The sequence below is a fragment of the Apiospora marii genome (assembly GCF_038362585.1).
Source record: "Apiospora marii strain CBS 49790 chromosome Unknown utg000009l_segment0_segment0, whole genome shotgun sequence".
In the NCBI taxonomy this organism is placed as follows: Eukaryota; Fungi; Ascomycota; class Sordariomycetes; order Amphisphaeriales; family Apiosporaceae; genus Apiospora; species Apiospora marii.
Window position 1 is genome coordinate 2,456,350 of NW_027117381.1, and position 17,825 is coordinate 2,474,174.

At 55.0% G+C, this 17,825-nt stretch overlaps 10 protein-coding genes across 10 annotated transcripts; 4 read left to right on the plus strand and 6 right to left on the minus strand.

Moving 5' to 3' along the window:
* Positions 1 to 430: 430 nt before the first annotated feature.
* Positions 431 to 646, plus strand: PG985_012325 (uncharacterized protein; the record flags this gene model as incomplete). The annotated part of the gene is made up of 1 exon (XM_066832092.1): positions 431 to 646. The coding sequence occupies one exon, from the start codon at positions 431 to 433 to the stop codon at positions 644 to 646; it is 216 nt and encodes a 71-aa protein (XP_066680142.1).
* Positions 647 to 660: 14 nt separating this feature from the next.
* On the plus strand, positions 661 to 2,098 carry PG985_012326 (uncharacterized protein; the record flags this gene model as incomplete). The annotated part of the gene is made up of 2 exons (XM_066832093.1): positions 661 to 941; positions 1,027 to 2,098. The coding sequence occupies 2 exons, from the start codon at positions 661 to 663 to the stop codon at positions 2,096 to 2,098; spliced, it is 1,353 nt and encodes a 450-aa protein (XP_066680143.1).
* A 427-nt stretch (positions 2,099 to 2,525) lies between these two features.
* Positions 2,526 to 5,506, minus strand: PG985_012327 (ER membrane protein complex subunit 1; the record flags this gene model as incomplete). Its single annotated transcript, XM_066832094.1, has 2 exons — positions 2,526 to 2,567; positions 2,630 to 5,506. 2 exons carry the CDS (start codon positions 5,504 to 5,506, stop codon positions 2,526 to 2,528), a joined length of 2,919 nt encoding a protein of 972 aa, XP_066680144.1.
* Positions 5,507 to 5,994: 488 nt separating this feature from the next.
* On the minus strand, positions 5,995 to 6,240 carry PG985_012328 (uncharacterized protein; the record flags this gene model as incomplete). Its single annotated transcript, XM_066832095.1, has 1 exon — positions 5,995 to 6,240. One exon carries the CDS (start codon positions 6,238 to 6,240, stop codon positions 5,995 to 5,997), a length of 246 nt encoding a protein of 81 aa, XP_066680145.1.
* A 153-nt stretch (positions 6,241 to 6,393) lies between these two features.
* Positions 6,394 to 6,970, minus strand: PG985_012329 (uncharacterized protein; the record flags this gene model as incomplete). Its single annotated transcript, XM_066832096.1, has 2 exons — positions 6,394 to 6,883; positions 6,915 to 6,970. The coding sequence occupies 2 exons, from the start codon at positions 6,968 to 6,970 to the stop codon at positions 6,394 to 6,396; spliced, it is 546 nt and encodes a 181-aa protein (XP_066680146.1).
* Positions 6,971 to 7,355: 385 nt separating this feature from the next.
* PG985_012330 (FAD-binding domain-containing protein) lies at positions 7,356 to 7,742 on the minus strand (the record flags this gene model as incomplete). The annotated part of the gene is made up of 2 exons (XM_066832097.1): positions 7,356 to 7,604; positions 7,692 to 7,742. 2 exons carry the CDS (start codon positions 7,740 to 7,742, stop codon positions 7,356 to 7,358), a joined length of 300 nt encoding a protein of 99 aa, XP_066680147.1.
* A 165-nt stretch (positions 7,743 to 7,907) lies between these two features.
* On the minus strand, positions 7,908 to 9,301 carry PG985_012331 (uncharacterized protein; the record flags this gene model as incomplete). The annotated part of the gene is made up of 3 exons (XM_066832098.1): positions 7,908 to 8,555; positions 8,629 to 9,106; positions 9,258 to 9,301. 3 exons carry the CDS (start codon positions 9,299 to 9,301, stop codon positions 7,908 to 7,910), a joined length of 1,170 nt encoding a protein of 389 aa, XP_066680148.1.
* Positions 9,302 to 12,423: 3,122 nt separating this feature from the next.
* PG985_012332 (aldehyde dehydrogenase domain-containing protein) lies at positions 12,424 to 13,851 on the plus strand (the record flags this gene model as incomplete). Its single annotated transcript, XM_066832099.1, has 1 exon — positions 12,424 to 13,851. The coding sequence occupies one exon, from the start codon at positions 12,424 to 12,426 to the stop codon at positions 13,849 to 13,851; it is 1,428 nt and encodes a 475-aa protein (XP_066680149.1).
* Positions 13,852 to 14,272: 421 nt separating this feature from the next.
* On the plus strand, positions 14,273 to 14,959 carry PG985_012333 (uncharacterized protein; the record flags this gene model as incomplete). Its single annotated transcript, XM_066832100.1, has 2 exons — positions 14,273 to 14,471; positions 14,541 to 14,959. 2 exons carry the CDS (start codon positions 14,273 to 14,275, stop codon positions 14,957 to 14,959), a joined length of 618 nt encoding a protein of 205 aa, XP_066680150.1.
* A 312-nt stretch (positions 14,960 to 15,271) lies between these two features.
* On the minus strand, positions 15,272 to 16,473 carry PG985_012334 (D-arabinitol 2-dehydrogenase; the record flags this gene model as incomplete). The annotated part of the gene is made up of 2 exons (XM_066832101.1): positions 15,272 to 15,569; positions 15,662 to 16,473. 2 exons carry the CDS (start codon positions 16,471 to 16,473, stop codon positions 15,272 to 15,274), a joined length of 1,110 nt encoding a protein of 369 aa, XP_066680151.1.
* Positions 16,474 to 17,825: the final 1,352 nt, after the last annotated feature.

Here is a 17,825-nt window from a genome sequence, read left to right on the forward strand (position 1 = left end):
TGAAAAGAGGCGCAGCAGAGAAGCTATAGCGAATCAGCTCTTGCACGAGAACCAGCGACTCTGACTGGTCACTGCTGACACAAAAAAGCATATGCGATGAATTGATCGACGATTCTCCGCCGCTTCTTCTCTTCTTATCACCCGCCGTTACAGCACACCTTTTACCCAGCCTTCGTAGACTTAATTGCTTCCTCCGCCGCTTACTCTTATACCTTTCGATTCTTCTCTCTACAGGATATTTGCGCATCCATTGGTAAGTTTGCAGGCTTCTCTATTCATTCTCCTCGATAGTGACGTCTCTCTGTCTTGTGGGCGGTGGATCTTTTGAGGCTCGAGGATTGGGGGCTATTTCGGGTTGTGGTTTCCGGCTTGGGCAGCATCGAGCTTACTGGCGGTAATCTTTAGAGAGAACGAGAGAGAGCAGTAGCCCATGTCCTCGAGCTCCAAGAACCACCATACCAAACCGGGCTCGTACGGGATTGAGTATTGGAAGAGAGACCCGAGCCCCCCTGTGTCTGAGACTATGCAATACATGCACCACCGAGACGTTCCGACCTCGAAACAGGTGCACAAGTCCAAGGCCACATCTTCTATCTCGCGGTCCATCTCCCGATACCAGGAGTCCTCCTCCAAGAAGAGCAAGTAACGAGATCTTAAACAATGCCTAGCAAGTCGCACAGGAACGGCAAGCTCAAGCGCCAGCGCCTGCCCGCCAGCGAGGGGTCCCCCTCTCCGAGCCCAGGGCCGCCGCTTTCGTCATCATCCGAAAACCCAGCCGAAAGGTTTCGCCAGCTTCTCCGTGACCATGTGATGGCCAATTCGCCTGCTGCTCAAGACTCGGACAACCTGGCTTGTCCCTTTGTGAAGCATGACCCTGGTCGCTATGCTTATGTCGTGAACTCGTGTACCGAAACGGGGTTCAAAGATGTCGGCAGTCTGAGGTAGGTGTTGCTTCATACATCTTCCCTTGTCCCCCCTACCTCCTCTGAAAGGGCCGAATTGAGCAATGATTTTTGGCAAAAATAGGGACCACATCAAGCGAGTGCACTCTCGCAAGTATGGGTGTACCGAATGTTATTCTCACCGATTCAACTGCGGGAAGAAACACCTTGTCCAGGCCAAGGCGAAGCACCAGGGCCAAAAGGAGTGCAAGGAGTCAAGGGAGAAGTTGGATGACCGGGATGATGCCTCCGAACCCGAGTGGATGACCGAGGAGCAAGAGAGAGAATACGAGACGCTGGACCTACGGAGGGTTCGCCTCGATAATCTCAAGGAGTCCTTTCGGGAGATCTACACCCACCTGTGGCCCGAATCAAAGGCGGACGTGTCGACGATCCCTACACATTGCTACGGGCCGGGGTTCCTGGTTTCCACGTTCGTGATTGACCAGATCTTGGAACAACTCAACAATGGCCAAACGAGAAGACCGACCTTGGGCCGTCTACCAAGCCAACAGCCGCCTTGCGAGCAAGATTCGCCCGAGACCGAGGATACAAGCCCGCAACCGCCCGAGGAGAATCTTGCCTGTATACTAGAAGCGAGCGGATTTGCCTACTCGGCCTACGTCCCTGACCCAACACCAGGGGCCTTCATCGCCAGTAATAATAACAACGGCAGCAATAATTACCCGGGCAATTCTTCCATGTACACCAACCCTCCAGAGACATATCTGTCACCAGGAAGCTTTTACTCCTCCCAGCCGGTCCCCACATTCGGCGGCAGCAGTAACGATCAATTCATCATGAGTAGCCCCGCTGCCCAAGACGAACCCCGAGTGCCGCCCTTCTCCTACATCATCCCGGAGTCCACGGGCCCGTCCAACCCGTCCAACCAGGACTCCGCGTACGGTACCAACCCACCGGACGAGAACGAAGGCTACAAGACTCAACAACCACAACACTACCATCCTCACAACTCCGCTTCCTTCCAAGTGACCAACTGGGCGGCGCTGCACCACGCAGGGCCGTCTGGTCCCGAACAAAACCCACCGGCCGGCGATGATATCCACTTGGACGAAGAGGGCGCGGGGGACGAGCTAGGCAGTTATTTCAACAGCTATTTTCCCCCAACGGAAGGATGCGTTTCGAGGGGGTTTTAGGTAATGCATCACGCTAATGTATGTTGATGTTGGCAAGTAGGGTTGTTATACGTATTCACGAATTTATGCCACTTACGCTCGAAACATGAAGCTTTCGCACATCTATAGATAATATAGTCAGAATTGATGTTGGTGTGATGTGCTATGCGTTTCAATGTGTTAACTATCTGAGTTTATGCGTAACACGTCCGATGCAGAGCCCTGATCAACCAGCTTCGATAGGAAGCCATTACACTGGTCCCAATTTGGAGCATGTCAGCCGTCACAATGCGTGTCGTGTTCACCAGGAATGGACTGGCGAACTCAAGTAACGTTACATCTGTTTGATTCTAAATAACCACAACTAAGGAGACTATTTAAATGTTCTACACAGTCAGCTTTACTGCCAAGCTTGTGATAAATCCCACCAGCAAGCACAATGCTTTCTCTATGAAGAATACCATCTCATGTTAATCTGCTTTCTCCGCACCTATTAAAGTGTTAATACCAATCTTACTGTAGAATCAAGGGGCAGGATTTGGGAGAACTTACCATAGGTCCCAGAGCCATAACTCCGGCAGTCAAGGCCAGCACTGTGCCTATCAGGGTAACCTTGTTGAACCCCTTGCCCAGGATATCGAAGGGCAGACTCGGTGTCATCCGAGTGCCGAAAATGTCGAGTCCGTAAGCAAAGACGAGACTCGTGCTTTCCAAATTGGCGGGCGCCGTTATGATTTCATTGATGCCAATGACGTCCCGCTCGTGTGTGATCATGAACCTAGGGTCGAGGTCCACCAGAGGGGTATACTTGGACAAGCCCTCCTCGAGCTCCGCCGGGGTAGGGTCGCGGCCAAGCACTCTACGAGGGTCGATCACCATCCGCGGGATCCCAGTGATGGAGTGAGCGTCGGAGGCGAATGCCAGCAATTGCCGGGATGTGATACCTTGTCGTGTTTGGGTCACGGCAAGGGATCTGATAGGACCTGAAAGCATGAACGTCTTAGAGACGGCTGCCGGGATAACTGGCCCAGTCGGCTGGTCAATTGGATTAACAGGGGAGAAGTTGGCATCGTCTCCAAGAGCTTCCCCGAGCGGTCCACGATCGTTGGAGATGTCTGACTCGTAGAGGTCGGTGATAGCCAACTGGTAACCCTTGACGGACTGTGTTTCCGAATCTCTAATCGCGTACTGGCCAAAGAAGGAACAGGCAAACCAGTTCTCGGAGATGGCACATGAAATATCCTTATTGGGGTCGACGCCTCTGTGAACAGAGGATGTCAACACTTCGCCCGATACTGAATCAAGGAGGTAGAGTGTCATTGTGGACGAGCCCTCATCGATGGCAGCCACTACCAGTGTGTTAGGGTTGAGGTACTTGTACAGCACGCTGCGGTCTCCCAAGACACGACCAACAGAAGCGATCGGGTCATGGACCGACCTGGTAGCAACGTGCACGATCTTCTGCTTTCCAGAAGGGGAGAAAACCCAGGCAGGCACCTCGACAGCCTGCTCACCTTGGGGCTGGAAGGTGATACCCTTGAGCTGATTGCCAGCCCGGACAACAACTGTCTGCTTTGGCGCGTACGCGAGAGGAACCTCAGCAATCTTGCCGTCGATGCCAATAGGGAGCAACCATGGCCCGGCCGCGCTATCAACAGCAGCAACACTTTGAACAGGAGGCCAAAAGCCAGGGCCCATTGTATCCACAGTCTTGCCTGTGTCGGATTTGACAATGATGTACTCGCCATCGGCACCACGAACCGTGATCAAGCCCTTGACGTCATCGGCGTGAATGGATTTCACGTCCCAAGGCAGGGTAGAAGGGGTTTCCGATGCAGACTTGGACCACACAATGCGACCTTGGTTGCCCGCGTCGAGAGCGTACATCTTGCCCCGTTTTGTAGCCAAAACGACCAGCTTGTTAAGACCAAAGTTGTCCTTTGTCAACGTAGTGCTGTCCTTTGCTGAACCCTCTGAGCCCAGGATACTGCTAAGTAGGCGCACGGGAATAGACTCTAGCCAGGAAGGAAGATGCTGAAGGTCGTCAACGTGGCGTTTGACTCGGTGGATATAGGCCTCCAGGGGGTTGCTATGTGCTTCGGCCTCCAAGGTCTTGGCTAAATCCTCGGATTCGGGGATTTCGGCCCAGGTTGCTGCAACAGCACCTGACAAGCCCTCGGGTCGAGTCCAAGCCACCTCACCATTGCGAATCATGGCCCAGTCGTCAGTGTCGGTAACAACGGCCGATCTGACAGCGTAGGCGCTTTCCGACTTCTTGATCACCTCTGAGACGGCATGCAAAGCTCCCGACTTGACGTCATTGCCCTTCAACGGCCAACGACCGAGAATTCCATGGGAAAGCGAGGAAGTAACAATCACCTCGTCAGGGGTTACCCGAGTGAAGTAGACGTTTGTGCCAGCAGTGCTGGTTGAGAAAGCACTCTCGCCATCAAGCAATGGGAAATCATAGGCCTTGGTGACTGCGTTGGTCTTGAGGTCCACATGGAAGACATCGGCTCTGTTCGCCGTTTTGGTGCGGCTCTGGACGAGGAAATGGGGCTGTGACTGGATATGGTGAGGTGCATGGATTTCGATACTTCTGGTGTCGGCGACAAGAGGGAACTCTTGCTTGTTCTTGTTTCCCAAAACGTTGACCTTGAGTTTGGTCAATGCGTTGTCGGTCCACGCGACAATGGGCGCAGCGGAGTTGGCTCCGACGAACATGACATCCTCGGGTTTCTGTACCTCGCCCTTGGTGCCGATATTGATCTCGTCCAGTCGCTTGCCAGTCAACGTATCCAACACGGTCACCTTCAGGCTGTACGAGAGCAGCGATCCGTGCAGACTGACGACAAAGACCTTCTCGACATTGGTGCTGACCTGGAGGGGAATGTCGTCGTTGACAGCCCTGAACTCCCAGACAACGTGGCCCTGGGTGCCGTGTATTCTTCTGGCGACCGTAGCGCCCTCCTCTTCGTACAAAGCCAAGACATCCTTGTGGTCGCTCTCGGTGAGCTCCATGATCTCGAGATCTTTGGCCCTGCCATCAAAATCCAACGACCAGAGGTTACGACCAGTGGGGGCGTCCCAGGCTTGGGTTGAGCTGCCCATAGCGCTCGCGACCCAGGTGGCATCCTCGCCGGCGCGCAGGTAGCCAGCGCCGTTTGTGATGTTGCCTTGCAGCAGCTGGCGCCATACTACGGAGCTGGTGCTGGGGTTGACGGCTCCGAGGACGCCGAGGTCACTCAAGGTGTAGAGTAGGCTGGCCTTGTCCTGTCGTCGCGGTCGGTGGAAGAAGGTGGTTTCTCGCTGGGGGACGCCGAGCAGTTCGTAGTGGTAATCTATGTGGCCAACTTCATCTTGGAAGACTGCGCGCACAGCTGCGGGCAGGGCCAGCAGCACCGAAAGCGCGGAAAGTGGGAGATGCATCTGGGTGAATTGGCTTGTGGCCTGGATCGGAGGCCGTCGTTTATTGAGCTGCTCTCATGGGACTAAGGCGATGTGCTCATAAGTAGCAAGCGCTGTGTTGTGAAACCGCCAAACAATCGAGTATGGTAGATGACAGAGGCCAGGATGCTGCTACTGTCCACTATCAACAGCTTGCAGCCAGCACTGCTCAATTGACGTCGACCTCTGTAACCTGGTAGTCCAGCCGCTAATTGCATAAACCCGCAAGGTATCCATGTACTTCTTATGAATTGTGCGCTCGGGCCTCATTTACTCCGACATTACCATAGTGGTACAGACCATGACAATATGGCGAACTCACCTTGCATCTTTGCTCTAATTCATTCACGTTGGCAATGCTGTACCTTTATGTATAGTGAATATGCAGGAGAATGAGTAGCAGCCTTTGATGGAATCATATGGTCGGTACTACATATACTATTGATTGTATCACAACTATACGTGTCATCCTATTTCATCATACCATCAACCTCCACAACGCTTCCATTCATGTACCTTGCCTCATCGCTCATGAGGAATGCGACCACATCCGCGATCTCTTCGGGAGTCCCCATACGGCCGAGGCTGTTCGCCTGTTCCATCTCCTTGAGCGCGTCGTCTGTGCCCTTCGCCACACCGGCATTCGTAGGAGTTGTGATGTAGCCTGGAGCGACAACATTGACTCTCACTCCTTTGGGTCCCAGCTCAAGAGCCATGGCTTTGCTGAAGCCGATTACCCCTATTCATCGGTATGATTAGCCAGCGTAAGTATATTTGCAGAAACTGCCAATGAGTGCTGCGTGGATCAGATCCCATCCGATATTCGGGCCTTGTTTTCACTTTGCGGTTCATGCTGCAAACCAGTTCTTTCACCTACCCCATTTCGTCGCACAGTAAGTGGCATATTCAGCACCTGCCCGCACGCCCAGGATCGAGGAGACGTTGACGTAGCTTCCCCTCGACGCTGTCACGTGCGGCATGGTAACCTTTGTCACGCTGAAGACGCCTTTCAAGTTGACCGCCATCAGCTTGTCGTAGTACTCCTCCGAAACCTCCGTCAGGGGGAAGGCCGTCGGGTTGATGCCGGCGCAGTTGAAAACATGATCGATGCGGCCAAGGGAAGCCACGATCTCGGCCACGCGATTCTCGACATCTTGCGGTTTCGAGACGTCAAGGGTCTGAGAGTAGTGCTTGCCGCCGCACAGCTCGAGTGTCTGGGAGATGCCTTCCTGGCTCACGTCCGTTATCGCGAGTGTTGCACCTAGGCCATGGAGCTTGATAGCCGTGGCTCGACTGGCCCCGTGCACATACAGATGAGTATAAGTAAGGACTTCCAGAGGTAAGCGCTCCACCGAAGCGCTTTTGGGATAAGACTTCTATGATTACTTACCCAATGCCACTTCCTGCGCCCGTCAATAACACCACTTTACCCGATAGACCTGCCATTCTTTTTTATTTTGAATCTGTTCGAAGCTATATCCATCTGGCTCCTGCCTGGGTGTCGGGGTTGATATACAGCCTCCAACAGCCGCCTCCAATATGGTCTCCAACAATTGCCTCCAACGATAATGTACCCCACATCCCGTTGTCGGAGACCGCCGGCAAGTGTGGGTTAAGGTTAGAAGCCGTTGGTTACGTTATCTACTACACGCCTGTAACATGCGTAACCGGCTACCAATGTTCAAGTACGCATTCTAAAGAGACTGTGATCTAAGTCTCCTGTACGAGGGTTTTCTGTAGACTGAAACACCATACAGATCTACGGTGACATCTTTCCGGGGGCTGTGGCTCTTTCGTAGCTGGAGAAAGAGTGTAGAGTGTGTCAAACCCACTATACAACCTGCTTCATATTTCGCCTACAACTCAGCCGAGTACCTCCTCGAGCCGAAACTGTGTTGAGATATTCCGAAGCGTGATCAACACGACACAATCGAGATCCAATCTCCTGCCAGCCCTCATTGCCAACACAGGGGTGACACCAGAGCACATCCTCAGGGTCGATGGCGCGCTTGATCTGCGCCAGACGGCCATAGTTCTCGCCCCAGAACTCATTTTGCCAGTCGGGGTTCCCTGGGTTGTCCTAAATAGGAACTTACTTAGTACCAAGGAGATAACGACTGCAAGCCCTCTCTTTCTCTACCTGGCCGGAAAATAAACGTGCACCCACCTCGTTAACATAAGCTCCCATGTCAGGAGATAGCTCCTTCAGGGGCTCCATGGCGTCATTCACCTTCGCCAAGGCCTCCTCGCGAGCCGTTATATTCAATGGCGGGAATGCGATACCATTTGCTGTACGATTAGTCAGCGTGGTAGCCTGTTGCTTTCTTCTGTTCTCAACGCCCATGGGTGGATATCCGGACAAGAAACATAAAAGACAAGTATACTAACTGGCATAGACGATAGCCTTCCTGAATGCCGGACAAAGGGCATTACCGCCTCCCCGAGGCTTTGCATTTCGCGTCCCACTGCCCGTCACCAAGAAGGCCGTGCCATAGCCGCTGGGGCTCGACAGCGCCTTGAAGGCCTGTCCCAACTCGGCTGGGCCCGCTGCCGACAACGATGATGCATCCAGCAGGCGCGAGCCAACATACTGGTCGAGGCCGGAGAACACTCCCTCGTCGTGAGCATCGTGAAAATAGTCCAGATACGTCCGGAAGGCGGTGACAGCCGGCGTGGGTATGATGACGGCTTCCGGCCACACCTTGCGCACGTGGTCGAGAATCGGCTCCCAGATCGCCAGCATCTTGGCCGGGTCGTCCGTGTCGGGGAGAACGAAATTGCCGTCCCAGACATCGGCAATCACCTTGGACCCGTTGAAGTCGACCGACATGCTCGGGTGGACGGTGCTGTACCCCGCCACGCCTTGGCGGTCAAGATGGGGGAACTGAGAAAGCACGTAGCCGAGCATGTCCCAGAACCACTCCTTACCCGCCTCGGGACTGGCGATCCACAGATACACGCGCAGCATGGAAGGGCTTGGATATGTTCGCATCGTCACAGAGGTCATGACCCCAAACGTCGAGCCACCGCCCTGGTATCATCACCATCATCGTTAACAGACTAGCAGCCTTTGGGAAAAGGGTAGCAGGGTTTCCCCGACTTACACCGCGCATGGCCCAGAACAAGTCCTGGTTCTGGCACTCGTTGGCCGTCACGATGTCTCCCATCGGGGTGACGACCTCCATTTCCAGCACCTGGTCGGCGCCCAGGCCGTACCGCGGTGCGAGGATGGAGTGGCCGCCGCCGGTGAGATAGCCTCCCACGGCCACCGTCTTGCTGGCCCCTCCGACCACGGTCCGGTTGATCTTGGCCAGCTCCTCGTACACGGCCCCCATCTGCGCCCCGCCGCCCACGGTAACCGTGTCCTCGTCGATGGCGAACGAGCAAGTTTGTGGACGGAAAGGGGCAGCGCGAGGGCTGATGGCCTGCATGTGGTGGACCCAGATGGAGAGTGCGCCGGGCGCCGTGGACCGACCCTGGAAGTCGTGCCCGCTGCTCTTGATCACCACTCTGATGTCGTGCTCTCTTGCTGCGTATTCATGGTGCCTTAGCTCGTCTGCGCTTCGCTTCCCGCAGGCATTGCTGACTCACCGAAGATCAGGCCGGTCTTGACGTGCTCTGCTGTCGTGGCATTCATCTAGATTCGTTGGTATCAGGACGAATCACTCTAACACATACACGGCTTCTTCTCTCTCTGCATCAGGTGGGTGTGGGTTACGTGGATGATACTTACAACAAGAGCCGGATACCCTGCAGAGCTACACGGATATCGGACATCGGGAAGGCAGGTATCGTTCACGTACTGACTTGCCATGCTGGAGACCGGGTCGCCCTGGTGGAACTCGGAGGTCGACCACCCTGCGGCGACCTTTGTGCATTGGTTAGGGTCAAAGGTTGCTTGTCCCGGATGACACTATACGAGAATGTATCAGCTCTTTAGCTAATCTCGGTCCTCCGCTGGGGCTCTTCGACAGGGACGTAGTGGTCCAGACTCTATTGTCCTGCTTTGCGCAAAGAGATATACATACCACAGCTGCCGGAGGAGATGGCTGCATCAGCCTTCCTCCGACTGATAGGTTATACCTAGCCCACTCTTCGCCAGTCGGCCAGCCGGGGAGCCCGGGCGCGGCTTTACATGCCATCGGACCTGTAAGCTGTAGACTTGCATCACATGTATACGTATCCAGAAAGGTCGAGTATAGGTTGATGGAAGCAAGATTCCAGTGCGAGTTCACCGCATAAACGAGAAAAATACACCAAATGGCCGGCTGGAGAAACCCCATCGTGTGTAATCTGGATGTGGAAAGTATACTGATAGCTCTCGTTTTTATCAACCGCTTGGTTCGTACGGATCTGGAAGTGTTTGCTGGCAGGGAATGCTTCAAATGCTTGATATAACTATGGTATGAAGTATGCTCTTTCTTTTCCTTCGGCCATAATGTAGAAGCCGCAGCAGGCTGTTTGTACTCAGCGCAGCGCCAATATCTGATGATCGAACGCCATTTCGCCTGGCTATGATCAAGATCCTCGATGCCATCTACCCTATAGAGACACGAATGTGGTTCATGGTGTTGTCCAGTTTCCTAATTAGGTATTATGCCACGAGACGACGTGCGGTCACTGGCTATGTGGCAATATGTGGATAGCGTAAGCAGTAGCGATACCGTATGCCATGCAATGCTGACGGGCAGATCAGCATTACCCGAGCAGCTCCATCTCGTTGTGCGGCTCTTCGGAACGCATATTCTATTTTGCGCGAGACGACATGGCCAGACTATCAATGACCGCATCAGCTTCAAAAACGCCTCCCCAGAAATCTCGTTCTCCTGTCTCTTCTTCCTCCTGCGGAAGCGGGCGCACCGGTCGAGGTGTTGTTGTTGAGCTGCCTAGTAAGCAGCCTACCGGATCCGCTTTCTTTGCGTACCCGAGCCAATCTTCCGTGTAAAACGCCCACTCGCGGAGCCTCCGTTCGTAATTTGGCATTCTAGATCCCTTCTCAGCACGAAAACGTTGCCCTTCTAGATCTATTCTCCGTCGGCTGCCTTAGCAGTAGGCGAGCGGTCAAGAAATGCGCTTGTCCTACAGAGAGTAGCCTGTCCGAAGGTGATGGATCAGGCTGATAGAGCCAACAGCGCTTCCGGATATTACACCCGGCGAAGGGGGGATCGGTCCCCGACTAGCCTGCTCCGTAGAACGATTGTTACCTGTTACGTATAGGGCTGTTAGCCAAAACCCACCTCAAGATGGGGTTTCCTGGGTTTCCAGGACCTGTTGAGATGCACAGTGCCTCTTTGGGACTTGATGATGATGGATAAGCATTGATACCTGCGATCACATGCAACATCGAACCAAGCAGTAAAATAAGTTGCATTACATATTCCAAACCATGATGGCCATTGAATGGGCTCATCTGTCGCACCGATCAGGTCAACGAAGGGAAGTGGGCAGTTTCTTGCCTTCTCCTCATTGACGCCAAGTATTTCAAGGAGGCGTTACTACTATGCGTTCAGTGGTCGAGACCGAGGAACCCCTCCCTCCTTTTTTTTTTTTCTTTCTCCCTCCTTCCTTGCCTTGCCTTACCCTTGGTGCAGTAGTGCATTTTAAACGACGCTCGCATTAAACTATCGGCGGGGTAGGGCATCGTTGTCAGTTTCTCAGGCAGGCCCAAAAAAGCTAGGTAACCTAACTGCTGACCTGTCGCTGGAAAGGCCAATCCCGTGTTCATCGGGCCGACGCAAACGGGACTATCTGTGCCTGCAACTGCCCAGCTTTTGGACAACGAAGCGCTTCGAAAAGGGAAGGCGCGCGCGACGAGAGAAGAACCATCCCAACAACGGGCAACTTCTAGGCAGCGGGGCGGGCAAAACGGGGTGGCGTTCTGCTAGCTACCTATGTATGTACGTAGTCTGTTGCAGGTAAGTCGCACTCTAGCCCCGACTCATGCTTGCCGGATTGTCTCTTTCTTCCTGACTGATCGATGACTGACAACGAGCTGCAGGTGTGACACATGACAAGACCGTCACCGTGGCTTTTTGGCATCTTTCCTCGCCTTGCCTTCCCGTTCCGGCCTTTGCCAATCTGCCTTTGGGCCAAAATGCCGATTAGAGTCGCCGAACGTGGAGCCCTACCCATTCCACCCAGCGATCCTGCCCTGCTGGGATCTTGGGGCCATGGCGTTGGGTCCTCGATAACCGAACTACAGACTGCAATAACGTCCCTGAGCCCTCTTTAATCTTTAGTGAAACCCCCCGGCACTCCACCCCCAGCTTGACCGAACCCTGAGACGGGTCGATTCGTATGGATATGTTTATGTTTGGTTGATGCAAGCCCTATCGCCGTGTCTCACAAGATGGACTCTGAGGGGGTGCGGAAGGCGGCTCCCGGCGAGATTTGGAATCAGATTGGTGGCACTGCCACAGCGTTCATGGTACAGCGACGACCCATTTGCCATATGATATAGGTGGCACGAAAGCGATATTGCGTAGATCTGGACAGGGTGCAATTGAGCGGTTGGCGGGCGGGAGGGGAAAGAAATGGAGCAGAGCTGAAGGGTCGGGGGTTTCACGAACCCCAAGTGGGGTATAGAGCTCGAGATAGTGCAGATGAATTGTACGACTAGCCAACCACCACCCCTCCGGCTCTGTCTCGATGGAGAGGAACCTTGGAAAGGACTGTCTTCGCGTGTGTGTGCGGTAGGTGGTATGCAGAGGCTTGCATATAAGTATGAATAAGCACCGCTCGTCAAACTTTCTTTTTTTGCTATTATAAACCCATACCAAGCATACTTTAGTCATCTTCCATATACCCTATCCTCATCCCAAAGCCCATCTCGTTTTCAGACGAGAAAATACCAAGCCCCAACACCGAGTAACGTCTTCCACACACATAACATAGCAGCCATGGCCGACTACGTGGTACCCTTCATCATCGACGGCAAGGAGGTCCGGCCCTCGGCCACCTTCGATGTCGTCTCGCCCGCCACGGGCAAGCTGCTCCACAAGTGCGGTGTCGCCACCAAGGAGGACGCCAAGGCGGCCGTCGAGGCGGCCAGCCGGGCCCTGCCCGCGTGGCGCGACATCACCGTCTCCAAGCGCCGGGACTACATGCTCAAGACGGCCGAGATCATGGAGAGGCGGCGTGACGAGCTGGCCGGCTACCTCATCGACGCCACCGGCGCCGCGCAGGCCTGGGCCGACTTGAACATCGACGGTGCCATCGACCAGATCAAGGATATCGCCGGCCGCATCAGCTCCCTCAGCGGTGCCGTCCCCTCCCTCGCCGACCCCACCCTGGGCGGCATGGTCCTCAAGGAGCCCTTCGGTGTCGTCTTTGCCATCGCGCCCTGGAACGCCCCTTACATTCTCGGAGTGCGCTCCGTCCTCCAGCCCATGGCTGCCGGCAACACTGTCGTCTTCAAGGGCTCAGAGCTTTCCCCGGCCGTCTTCTGGGCCATCACCAGCTGCTTCCAGGAGGCTGGCGTCCCTGACGGTGTCCTCAACTTCCTGTCCACCGACCCCGCCCACGCCGCCGAGGTCACCAGCTCCCTGATCCAGGACCCGGTCGTCCGCAAGGTCAACTTCACCGGCAGCACGGCGGTCGGCCGCATCATCGGCCGTCTCTGCGGCGAGAACCTCAAGCCCGTCGTGCTCGAGCTTGGCGGCAAGGCCCCCGCCATCGTCTGGGAGGACGCCAACCTGGACCTGGCCGCCGAGCAGTGCGCCCTCGGCGCCTTCCTCTTCTCGGGCCAGATCTGCATGAGCACGGAGCGCATCCTGGTGCACAAGAAGGTCAGCGCCGAGTTCCAGAAGAAGCTGGCCAACATGATCGAGGTCATGTTCCCGGCCAAGGAGGACGCGCCGGTGCTCATCAACAGCAACGCCGTCACAAAGGTCAAGAAGCTGCTGGACAACGCCGTCAGCAAGGGCGCCAACGTGCTCGTCGGCGACTTCAACGCCACCGAGACCTCGGCGACCCGCCTCCGCCCCGTCGTCATCAGCAAGGTCACGCCCGAGATGGACATCTACCAGACCGAGTCGTTCGGCCCCTCGGTGAGTCTGATCGAGATCGAGTCGGAAGAGGAGGCCCTGCGCATCGCCAACGACACCGAGTACGGCCTGGCCGCCTCCATCTTCACCGAGGACCTGCGGACCGCCCTCCGCATGGCCAAGGGCATCGAGACCGGTGGCGTCCACATCAACAACATGTCCGTCCACGACGAGGCCAACCTGCCGCACGGTGGCGGCAAGAACTCGGGCTACGGACGTTTCAACACCACTCTCGGTCTCGACGAGTGGACAAAGGCCAAGGTCATCACCTGGAGGTCGTAGAAGGAGTTCCCTACTCGATGGTATAACAGGATGGGATAATTAAAAAGCACAAATGATAGCGATGATAGCGACAACATGAAATCAAATTTACATTCAAATACTACTAAGGACTGTTTCCCGCGTGAAATTTACATATTTCTTATCTACCAGGAATTTCTTATTTCGCAACAAGTCAAGAAGTATCGTCTCACCACATGTTGTAACCGCCTAAGGTAGCTACAGCGGCCTAATTCCGTCCTGACGGGTCGAGTATAGCGCAGCTGAATGGCCCAAGCTCCAACTTTTCCATCTAGCAGCGGAAAACGTCATGGAACATCATTTATAGATGCAGTTCCCTATACTTTTTGCCCGTTTGGTTACCTCGTAAAGACCACCCGACTTGGTGCCCCAATTAGAGAGCAATTCAATTAACTTCTACACAATGGGCTCGAAAGCCTCCAAACCCGTCCAAGCCGCGACGCGAAAGTTCCCCTCCCGCGCACCGGGGACCGCGCCGCCGCCGACCTCGTTCAGCCGCCCGGCCGCCGCAGAAGCCCCGCGGAATCCCACAGCAGCAGGAGGCCAGGCCAGCAGTGATCGCCGCGCCGTCTCGCCGAAAGCTTCCCTGAACAAGAACGACGGTGAGTCTCTCCTCTCCTTTGATTCCACCAGTGGCAATCGACCATCCGCTAACTCTCGGTTTTCTACAGCCATTAAACAAGATGCCATGGACCCGAACCCAATCACCGACGCCGCCTTCTCCCAGCGCCTCCGCCAGATGGGCATCGCGACGCCGAACCCGACCATGTCTAACTCCTCGACCGCCTCTCCGATCGCGGGCACCTCGTCGCCCCACGACGCCGCCAGCAGCAGCAGCAGAGCGCCGTCGCAGCAGAACACGACGCTGAATGCGCTCGATGCGCGGCGGCGGATCCAGGAATCGGTCGATGTCCAGTCGCAAAACCCGTCGGCGGGCAGGGAGTACGTGGACGTGGGCGTGCTGCGACAGATCCTTATGATGCGGGACCGTGGGTTCGCAGCCCCAGATATCGAGAAGCGCCTGCGGCTCAAGAGCGGCGTGGTCGCAAGAGTTGGGCCGCCTGGCGTGATTGCGCCGTTGTCATTATAAGAAAGAAAGAAATAAAGAAATGCATACCATTTGGCATTAGCATACGCCTCGTGAACACGGTCACAATAAAAAGTAAAAAGTACAAATAAAACATAATCAAGAAAGACCTTGATCAACCAATTGGGAGTTACTAGGAATGCTTTAATCGTGTACAACTAAGTAAGTTTATGTTCATGAACATATCAAACATCCGTCCAAGCTCCCTTTCAGTCACTTATTGTTCTCTTCATGGACACCTGGGGATACACTCCCAAACTCCCAATGACAACCGAAAAAGGGGGCCACCCCCCAAACAACCATCACTTCGCTCGCTTACCAGGCGGCGTGTCCACCGTCTATCCTCAGGTCAGCACCAGTCATGAAGCGGCTGGCGTCACTGAGAAGGAAGACGGCGGCGCCACGGTAGTCCTCGGGCTTGCTGAGCTTGTTGAGCATGTTCTGCTTGGGCCACTCCACCTCGCGCTCAGGGAACTTCTCGAAAAGCGCCTTGACCATGTCTGTTACGATGTAGCCGGGTGAGATGGTGTTGACCCTGATTCCGTGCTGGCCCCACTCGGAAGCGAGGTTGCGCCCGAGCTGGATTACGCCCGCCTTTGAGGCGTTGTATACGCTATTATGGTTGATATTGTAAGCGGCAAACCTCGCAATGACGGAAGAGGTCTTCCAGGGGAAAAGACTGGAGATAGGTGGGTGATTCCTTACGGGCATATTAGTCCCCGGTTCGCGACAGTACCGCTCATGCTCGCGATAAACACCAAACTGCCCTCCTGCTTGAGCCGTACCATCTGGCGGGCCACGGCCTGGGCCGTCATCAGTACTCCCGTTATGTTGATCCCCAGCATGCGATCCGAGTCCTCGGCCGTGTACTCGAGCGCCGGGGTCTCCTGCTGGATACCGGCGGCGGCGATGAGGCCATCAATGCGCCCATGCTCGTCTGCGATTTCTTGTGTGACTCTGTTGATGTCCCCCGCGCCGAGCCGCACATCGATCTGGTGGTAAGTCAACGTGGTCTCGAGCTCACCAACGGCACGCTTAGCCACGGCGTCGTACTTGCTGCCTGCCGGGGGCGGCGCTTGTCGGTCGAAGACATGAACTAGGGGCGGAGGGAGGGTCAGGTTAGTCTTGGTCACGAGGTCCACGTGTAACCCAAGAAGAAAGCATAACAAAGCTCTGGAAGCAGGTTGGCTCTTACCTTTTGCGCCGGCCTCCAAGAGAGCTTCGGTTTGAACCAACCCAAGCCCCTGGGCACCACCCGAGACGATTATAACTTTATCCTTCAGGCTGAACTCGGGGAGCAGCGCCTTTGGACTGTGCTTGATGGGGTCCACCGTTTGAGGCGCTGGTGTGCTGTGGAACGTTTTGGAAAACTGTGTCGCCACGGCCATGTTGCTTGTAAGGGATGTCATAGAGACCCTAGGCATGAGATGAGATAGCGGCGCCCGCACTGTTGAAGCACAGCTTAGCCTCCCAGCTGGGAGAACATGGCGGTATAACCTAGGTAAGACCCCTGACATTGTGAGATAGTTATGTATATAAGATGCAGTAATGCCTTCCTCTTTCTTCTCAGCCGTTGGTATATATCAAGCAAGAGTTCCTGGGATTAAGTGAGGGAAGGACGAGGAGAAAGTCAAGTATTCAAGAGACATCGGCTTTTATACTTTGCACTAGATCGGATACCCTTGGGGGCAGTAGCGCAGTTGAGATCAGACAGTGCATGCAGAGCCAGACGCAGCAGCGTGACCGACAAGGGGCGTGAAGAAGCGCCCCACGATGGTCGTGTCGTGAGACTCCGGGGGGAAGATGGGGCATAAACATCTAGTCCGGTCGACGGGGGCCCGAGGAGTATCCGATCTACCCAGTGCCCATTCATATATAATAAGCCCGCGGGCTCTCTTTGCCTCCCTTGACCCTGGTCCCGAAAAGCAAGCTCTCCAGATGGGGGGACGACCCTTCTTAGAGCCGCCAAGCCAAGCCATTGTGACCAAGAGAAGCGACAGGTCCCCTCTACCTTGGATCCCAAGGCCGACTCGCTCCTTTTCCCCCCATGTTGGCGTGCCCTCTTTCTCTGTTGCTGTAAATTTGTATAGGTAGACGGGAAAATCTGGGCCGGACTAGAGCTCCGGTGGCCGCGAGTGAGGGGCGGTGCTTGGAGGTTGGATACATGTATCTACCGAGCTTGGGGGAAACGAGTGGGACTCGCCTCGATAACTCAACCCAGTCTGGCACTGCAGCGGAAACACAAAACGGGCGTACTCGGTATGAAGCCGGTCTGGTCTTGACGTAACGTGATAACTGACACACATAGATCCATTCGCTCCTCTTTGGTTCTGGCCTGCTCGAAAAATGTGTCCACAATCAAGACTATTGAGGTCACAGACGCATCAGAGCGATGAAGGCAGATCCATAGATGAGGAAAGAGGAGGTGGGAGATCCCAGGTGGCGGGCGGGTTGCCGAAAAGGGCAATCCGGGGACGAAGGAGGTCTGAGGCTGCCAAGACAAGGCAAGTCGTGGTGTAACATTCAGTATGGGGGGGTTATTTCTGGCGTTCCCCCCAATGAAGCTCCCCGTACCGGGGGCACCAATTACATGTCGTATATGCTGCAAGTAAGCGCACAAATAACAGGAAAGCCGGTGAATGCAGAGCGGACGCCTGGATGGAACAGTACTATATCTCTGAGGGTGCTATATCAACATCTTGTTGAATGCAGGTGTAACAACATCGAAGGAGATTTGCGCAAACAGGGGCAGAAGGGCGAGGTGGTGTAACCCACTAATTGGACGAGCCTACATGCCACACTTGTAGCGGGTAGCCTAGGCAGTTAGGGCAGTTAGGCTCGAGATCTGGGGGGACAGAACCGGGGGGGG